Genomic DNA, 8,878 nt, shown 5'->3' with positions numbered 1-8,878 from the left:
AAAAAAAAAAAAAAAAAAGACTGTACTTTAAATGGAGCCAAATTACACTCAAGACAGCTGTCCTGGGGAAAAAGAAAAAGCTATTTTAATGAAAATGTAAAATAATAGACTTGTGAATCCCAAAATCATTAATAAGAGAGATAATTTGTAGGAAGGATAGTATATATCCTGAAAAAAAAAAGAAAGACACCAAGCACAATGCATTAGCTAATTACACAGAGGCTGCAAATGAGACGTGTGGTTAAAGAGACTGAGAGTGCTGGAAGAGAGGGGGTAATGAAGTAGGATGGCCAGTGTGGTTGAACAAGAAGTTGAAGAAAAGGGAAAGAATTCCATGGTGGTACAAAGAACATTCCAGACAGAATTTGGGAGAAATTGCGTCCTAATTCTCTAATACCTGCAATGTTAAAGGGGCAAAGAGGAGGCTGGTAGCCAGCTGGAGACCGAAGGAGAACAGAGATGGACTACTTGGCCTTGCTGGTCACTGGAAGGACTTTAAAGTCTACTTTGAGAACATGGCAAAGCACTGGCTGAATTCAAGTGGAGAAGCGTCACGGTCTGACTTGCATTTCAGAAAGTGCCTCCCGAAAAGAGCATAGACTGTTGGGAAGCCAGTAACCATTAATGTCTTTATTCCGGAAGTCTAAAGAGAAAGTCAATGAGAAGCTCCTGAAGACCACAGCTCAGCCTCTGTGCAGACACAAGTGGTCTGTTTAGTTTTTAGCCTTAGCTCTTTGCAAAGAAACAAGAGCAGCCCATTTTGCCAGCTTCACTCTTTTTAAAAAAATTATTATTATTATTATTATTATTATTATTATTGTTATTATTATTGTTATATTTTTACTTATTCAGTGTACATCGTGCTCACTGCCCCCTCTCCCAGTGACTTCCTTCCCCAAGGGTCCAGGCTAGTTGACTCTGATGGTCTTCCTGTGGAGTTCCTATCCCCTTAGGAGTCACCATCCTTCCTCCTGTTCTTCCATAATGGTTCCCAAGCCCCATCCACTGTTTAGCTGTTGGTGTCTGCATCTGTGTCAGTTAGCTGTTGGGTGGAGCCTCTCAGAGGACAGCCATGCTAGACTCCTGTCTGCAAGCATAAGAGAGTATCATTAATAGTGTCAGGGATTGGTGCTTGCCTATGGGATGGGTCTCAAGTTGGGCAGGTTATTGGTTGGCTCACTCATCATAGATGGAGAAAACAAGTTATTTTAAGACAAATCTAGCTTCACTCTTAACGCATTGGATCCAAAAGAAGAATTTTGTCAGTAATCATAAAAATATTTACAAATGATGAAACTTCGATGATCTAGTTAGAGATGGTACTTGGTCACATAGCTGTGGATTTAACTGACATATCTGCACCTGAATGAACTGAAACACATTCTAAGAGATGCCAGAAAATATATTAACAGATGCTGGCAAGAAGGTTTTTAAGATTTTAGCTCTAGGAAAGGGTGATTTAACATACTTCTGGGGTTATTTTTATTTGAGATGTGGATCTGAATTAATTACAGCTGTGTTTGAGAGACAGCTTCACCAATATTTCTAAAACACTCAGCATGGGAATGTTTGACCAAATTTTAGCTCAGTTCTACTATCACAGGAAATTTCAACACTGCATCTGTCACAGGAAGAGACATCATTAGAGTTAAAAACAAATCTATGATACCTTTGATAGCTAGTTGCAGGAGAACCAGTTATCCAAATAGTGGGAATTCCTAGCCACCTGACACAGGCAGTAATGCACCCACCACTCCTTGATGCCTCTGCTTCCACATTTCTCTCAGCAGAGGTAGCTGCCAAGACTTCAACAGATCTTCCACCAAGTCTTGATTTGAGACTCAGAGCTACTTCAGAAAGGGCCAGGGGCGTCGCCGTGGGTACTTACGAACTACACTTTACATGAAGCTTTTATCAAACTCAAGATTGACAAATTGACTCAAAATTGCCTTGCATTTTTTTATCATATGCTATAAAGAAATTATCATTAGTGTCTTCATAAGCCCTTGCAGTCACCAAAGTTCTATCTCTTTGTGGGTACTTTATATCAAAGTGTCTTAGGATTATAGAACATTTTTATGTTGCATGGGAACATGACCTTTGTTTAAAATTACAAACCCATCCTCCTGGTAAACTGTTAATAATCAAGTTGATTGTTTCCAGGTAACATTGATTATGATAAAAAAAATGACCCTAATTGGTAAACAATTTCTGCATGGGGAGAAGCTAAAACTGAATTATGGTGGAAAATGATTGCTTTGAGATTCCCAAAGCACAGAATCTTGGAACCTGAATTTGGGGAAAAAAAAACCTTTCGGCAATGGACAAGAAAAGTCTAAGGAGATAAGATTACAGAACATTACACACAGTATCTAAAGTTTTATGGGCTTCTCCTGACCTTGCTTCCCCTTTCTGTCTACTAACTGGATTGCACTGGATCCTTGTGAGAAGAGTCTCCATACAATAGCTGAGTCAGTGGAATGCTCACTTTTCAGGCATGAGAACTTGCCTTCAGTCCCCAGCACAAAAATTGGGCATGGTGCCATGTGCTTGCCCTCAGTGTTGGGGAAATGGAGACAGGAATCCCTGGAGCTCATTAGGTAGCCAATTTAGCCTAATCAGTGAGACCCAGATCCTAGCTAGTAAAAGGCCTCATGTCACAAAACAAGACAGATGACACCTATGAATGATACTTGAGGTTGACCTCTGGCCCCCACATTTGTATACACACACACATGCATGTGCACGCATGCATACTTTCACATATACCCATGAATACACACATTAACGCATACACATATATTCACATGCACTTTCACATATACACACTCACATATACATGCATAATACATGTACGATTTAGTAAGATATACAAAAGGCATGAAGTTGAAAAGGGGCATGTTTGGGGAGAATGTAGGGGGTAGATAGGATCATATTTCACTGTACATTTTTAAAATCCTCAAAAATAAAAAAAAATAAAAAAAACATTTGATCTAGGATGTGGGGGAAGACTAGTCGGAGTTGTGAAGGAAGAGTGAACATGGCTGCTGGCACACACCACTCTGAAGGAACAGTAAAGATGTGAAGCTTGAAGTTAGATAAGCAGCAGGGTCAGGAAAAAAATCTATGGACAAACTGGAAGAGGCTCTGCACGTTGTAGACAGAGAAGAAACAGCCAAGAGCCAAGAATACTTAAAAGGAAGTTAGGCACAGCTTTTCTTTGTCAGTATGGAGGAAAATGTAAGAGGTGCTGAGGAAGGAAAAACACCATTCTGACTTTCATGTATCTCCCGTGAGAATGAACTCTCTTGGTCTCTGCAGCTTTTCTTTCTTCCAACTGGAGGCCACATGGTCTAGGAAGCCGTTGACCTGGAGCCTTAGAGTACATGAGGAGTCAGAGTCTAGGTTTGACTTGGATTCCAGCTTCTTCATAGGCACCCACTGTGAGCCCAGGGTGATAATCCAGCGTCTGAGCCTGAATAGGAACTGTCCCCGCAGGTTCATGTCTGGAGTGTGGCCTCCAGCTGGCAGTGGTATTCTAGGAGGTTTGGGAAACTTGAGGAGGCAGGGCCTTGTTGAAGAAACTCGGTCACTGAGGTGTGCCTTCAGTGGTCGCTCCTAGTCCCCAGTCAGTCCTCCACTCTGCTTCCTACCTGCCATGAAGTGAACTGCCTCTGCCACATTGTCACCACTGTCATGTGTCTCACATCAGGCTGAAGGGCCACTGACTGAAACTTCCGAGACAATTACATAGACACAGACACACACACACACACACACAGAGACACACACACACACACATATGGGTGGAGGGGAAAGCGAGAGAGAAAGAGAACTTTGAGCCAATAGGTGAGATGGTGCAGATGGTGAAGGTGCTTACCACTAAGGCCGATGACTTGAGCTCAAGCCACAGGATCTGCGTGACAGAAACACAGAACGACTCTTGCAGATTTTCCACATACACACGGTGACATGCCTTCCAAGTAAATAATAAACAATTAAAAAAATACATGCTTGAAAAAAAAAAGTACATGTGTAATGCCCTGTAGAGAGTTGAGATGTAGAAAATAAACAGATTGAAGGCCTGACAATATTTTGTAAAGAAGGAAAATTATAAACAAAAATCTCTAAGTAGCACTAGCAAGTGGATTGATGTCATGAACCCCAACTGTCATCCTTGTCAGTAGAGAGCACACACAGCAAGTTTCCTAGACATGTCTAAGACCATGACCGCCTGCTTGTTCTTGCTTGGTTTTGATGTCTGATGTAAATGAGACACCTGAAGTTGACTAACTTCAGAGGTGCAGGGATTTGAATAAGAATACCCTCCATAGGCTCATATTTGAATGCTTACTCATCAGAAAGTGACACTATTTGAAATGATTAGAAGGATTGGAAGGTTTAGCCTTATTGTAGAAAGTGTGTCACTGAAGGTGGGCTTTGAGGGTTAAAAAAGTTTTTGCCAGGCCCATATTCATATTCATTTCCCTCTACCCTCGCTCCTCTCCCCTCTCTCCTCTCTGTCTCTCTCTCTGTCTCTCTCTGTTCTTCTTGAGCCCCCTCAGATGTGTATACTCTTAGCTACTGCTCCAGCACCATGCCTGTCTGCTCCCCACCATGATGTTAATGAACTAGCCTCTGAAGCTGTATGCAAGGCCCCAATTAAATGCTTTGTTTTATGAGTTGCTTGGTCACAGTGTCTCTTCACAGCAATAGAATAGTGGCTACAACAAGGCAACCTGAAGTTTCATATTATGTAGAGAATCCAAATATATGCTAGTATATTCAAATAAAAGCCATCAGTCTTAGCCAGAGCCCCCACTCTGGCCTGTTTCACACACTTTTTACATGTCCTTAAAACAGGAAAGATTTGAGCTTTGGCTTTTGTGCCTAATCATTGTCTTGTGATCCTAAGGCTCTCGCAGACTCTTTATAGACATTACTCCCCTAAATTTCTGAACACATATTAGGAAAGGTGTTATATCATATTTCATATTTGTCTTATTTCATTGAAGTAGCATATATTTTTGCTGCTATAGCTAAAATTACAGGAAATAACTTTGTGGTTTAAATTCTTATGAAAAATTTAAATCAGAGAACTTTTAAAGAATCTGCCCTCATTTTTCCCTTTTAATTTATCCTGTTTTTGCACTCCTTCTCAATCTAGTTTTCTTCTGTTACATGAAGCTGAAGGATGCCCTTGAGGACAGATAAGAAGGGGTATCTTTAAAAAGTTTTTGAAAATAATCTATGATGAACTAGGCATATATTTGAGCTTAATCTGGATCTTGATTCTACTCTTCATAATTCATGTTTTCTTCAACCTTTCTCATAACCCCATCACTACTGGATAGTTTAAGGCTCTTTTGTGCTGTTGATATTGAATGTAACCTCTAAAGCATGATTTGAAAGGTTCTCAACCTTCTGAATGCTGAAACCATTTAATACAGTCCCTCATGTTGTGGTGACCCCCAACCATAAAATTATTTTTGTTGCTACTTCATAAATGTAATTTCAGTACTGTTATGAATCATAATGTAAATATCTGATGTGCAGGATATCTGATAGCCTTTCTGTTGAAAGGCTCATTTGACCCACAAGTGGCCATGGCCCACAGGTTGAGAATTGTTACTCTAAAGAGTTAATAATTGATACTGACTTAATTCTGAGCACTTTACATAAAAGACTATTAAGTTTAAAATGTCTGTAGCTGAGCTAGGCATAGTGGACTCACCTTTAATCCCAACGCTCAGGAGGCAGAGGCAGGCGATCTCTCTGAGATCAAGACCAGCCTGGACTACATTGTGATTTCCAGGACATCCCGGACTACATAGAACCTGTCTCAAGATAAACAATGTCTACAGACAGGTGGATTTCTGAGTTCGAGGCCAGCCTGGTCTACAGAGTGAGTTCCAGGACAGCCAGGACTACACAGAGAAACTCTGTCTAGAAAAAAAAAAATAGGATTGTAAGAAAAACAATGTCTAAAGTGAAGACGACAAGATGGCTCAGTGGGTAAAGAAGCAGCTGAGTCTGAGCCTGAGCCTGAGTTGAACCCCCAGAACCCACACAGTGGAAGGACAAAACCTGACTCTCACAAATTGTCCTCTAAATCCACACACCTGCAAAATATATAAAATAAATGTAATTTAAAAATGTCTATAGTGGATTTGTGTATTTGTTGAAAGATGGCTCAACTGTAACGATCAAACACATCACTGACACTGTGAAATCTCTCTAAAATCTCGTCTGCTGTTTAAACCTTGTCTTTCTCTCTGAAGACTTTTCTTTTATTTGAAAGTTTGTTAGAATTTGGTTAAATTTTAAATGGTATTCACCTTTAACGCACTTTTCTCTTTACAACAAAAAGCACTTCCATTGCTTCCTCTTGTCCTGAGGTCTTCATCCATTTGTCCCAATTGGTATTCGCCCACAGGGTCGTAAGTTATGACAACATCAATAAAAACGACTACTACACAATTAGCAAAGATGCAGTTACCCACGTTTACAACGATGACATCGAGTTCATCGAGACTGAGCGATGGGAACAGGAGTACCTGTACCACAGAGAGCTCACGAAGATCCCCATCTTTGCGCTTTTTCGGAAGTGGAAGGCTTTCAGCGTGTGGCGGAAGAACGTGCGCTCCAAGAAAATCACTGGCTGTCGAAAAGCGCTTCTAAAAAACCTGTTCATTGTTAATCCTGTATGTATTTCTTAGTCGTGTTTTAAAAGCATTACAGGGAAAGAAAGTGTGATGGGGTCACAGGCGCTGGGATAGAAACACCTGACCCAGAGTATTTTATCTTGGTACAGTACTCACAGCCTTTGCCTGTCACAACATGTAGCAGTCTGTAATCTGTGGGGTTGCAAGCTCTTAACTAGGGAAGCAAAAGGCAGAAGTGTGAGAAGAGAAACACAGGTCTCCTTCAACTAGAGGCAGCCTAGAAATCTTAAATTGGTGATTCTTCCGGCAGGGGTTTGCCTCGTAGACCCCTGCCCCATCTATGAAGTATTATGGTCAGGTGTACAGGTCTGTTTCTTTGACACTAGTCACCTTGTAGGGTCAGTAGCCACCGTTTGCTTCTCATTGAGAATGATCTGATTGCTTTTTATAAACATGTCATTTGTACAAGAGAGGAGATTGAGAGAACTTAAGATTAATATAGACGGATAAAAATTAAAATGAATCATGCAAAGTAGGTGTGTAGATCATCTGGGGTCATCCATCCCACTGAGCATGCTGAACTTTGCAAGGATAGCCCATTCCTTCCCAGCATTAACCTTAAGCTCTGCCTTTCTAACTTTATTAAGGGCTTATTAGCCATTTGAACTTCTTCACCATGGTTTGAACACTGAATAGATATATATTTTTGTCATTATGCAAAAATCTTCCTAGATTTGTCTTTTAAATGACCTCTCCCTGTCCTCATATCTTCTCTTATGCAATGAGGATTGTCACTTTGGCAGTGATATATGGGGCTTGATAGCATCTCCTCTTAAATTTCTTCCTGGCATGCTAGAAAGTTCTCATCTTTCTAAGCTAATGTTTACCTAGGAATCTACTCACTGCCGGTTATGTCTCCAATATCTACCAAATGCTAACCAACACACCACAAGCACAATCCATGCAATTAAGTGACATTGACTGTTGATTCTTCTAGACTAGACTAAAAAAGATGCATGAGGTTTTTTTTTAATTTAAGAATTGTTTTTAAAATTAAGAAATTAACTTTTATTTTGTGTGTTGCCTGAAAAATTTTCTGTATGCTGTGTGTGTAAAGAGCTTGTGGAAGCCAGAATAGAGTGTTGAATCCCTTGGGGCTGGAGTTACATATAGTGGTGAGCTGCCATATGGATGCTGGGAATAGAACCTGGGTCCTCTGGAAGAGCAGCTAGTGCTCTTAACCAGTGAGTGATCTCTCCAGGTCCCATTTTAAAATTTTTATTGCATTTTACTTCTGTAGGGTGTGTGTGTGTGTGTGTGTGTGTGTGTGTGTGTGTGTGTGTGTGTGTCCCATAAGGACAACTTATGGGAGTTAGTCTCTCCGTCTATCTGGCGTGTCCCTAAGATTGAGCTAAGGACCTCAGCCTTGATCATAAATGTCTGTACTCCCTGAGACACTTGCTGGCTCTGATATTTTTATTTTATGATTCTTTTATGAAAATAGACAACCTTGTAAGCCCCTGTGCCTAAACTTCCCACAACAACTTCGTTGATACATAATTCACATGCCTGCTATATATTCACCCACCCACAGTATATAACTTAATAATGTTTAGTGTGTTCACGGGGTGGACTAACCATTGCCACGGTCAATTTTGGCACATATCTATCACCTTAAAAAGAAGCTCCATTAGCCAGGAATAGCCATTCTCCATTTCCTCCCAGCCCTCTTGTTCCTCACCCAACATGTACTCTCTGTCTCTATAACTTTTCCTATTCTGTGCACTTAAGGGATCATTCACTATGACATACATTTTTCACTTAGCATACTCTCTTCAAAATGCATCTGTGTTGCAAAGTACCATTTATTTTCACCGGCTAACTATATTTATTTGTGTGGTTATGTGTATTTTATTTCTTTCTTGATAGATATTTGATTTCTGTCTTGATAGATATGCTATTATAAATAAGTGCAATTACAAATAAATATCTATGTATATTTTTCCTAAGCATATTACAAATTCTCTAAAAAAATTTTTCTAAACATATTATAAATACTCATGTATAAGATTTTTTTTCTCCTGGGCACATTATTGGGATGGAAGTTCTGGGTCACTGGTGACTCTGTTTATTCTTTTCCAACACATCTTGGTTTTTTTTCTTTTTTTTTTTCTATTTTCTTTATTACATGTCATATGATTTCTCCTTTCCCA

The 8,878-nt window shown here is 40.0% G+C and overlaps 1 protein-coding gene across 3 annotated transcripts in view; it reads left to right on the top strand.

The window, feature by feature from the left end:
• Dnah6 (dynein axonemal heavy chain 6) overlaps positions 1 to 8,878 on the top strand; it is a 223,851-nt gene that overhangs the window by 9,424 nt on the left and 205,549 nt on the right. For all 3 annotated transcript variants that reach the window (XM_031382227.1, XM_031382226.1, XM_031382225.1), the window contains exon 5: positions 6,437 to 6,704. In XM_031382227.1, coding sequence (XP_031238087.1) covers positions 6,437 to 6,704 — 268 coding nt within the window. The remainder of the gene's footprint in view (positions 1 to 6,436; positions 6,705 to 8,878) is intronic.

Source organism: Mastomys coucha, unplaced genomic scaffold (assembly GCF_008632895.1).
Source record: "Mastomys coucha isolate ucsf_1 unplaced genomic scaffold, UCSF_Mcou_1 pScaffold20, whole genome shotgun sequence".
Lineage (NCBI taxonomy): Eukaryota > Metazoa > Chordata > Mammalia > Rodentia > Muridae > Mastomys > Mastomys coucha.
Note: the sequence above shows the minus strand (reverse complement) of the source record. Positions and strands in the feature narration are given on the sequence as shown.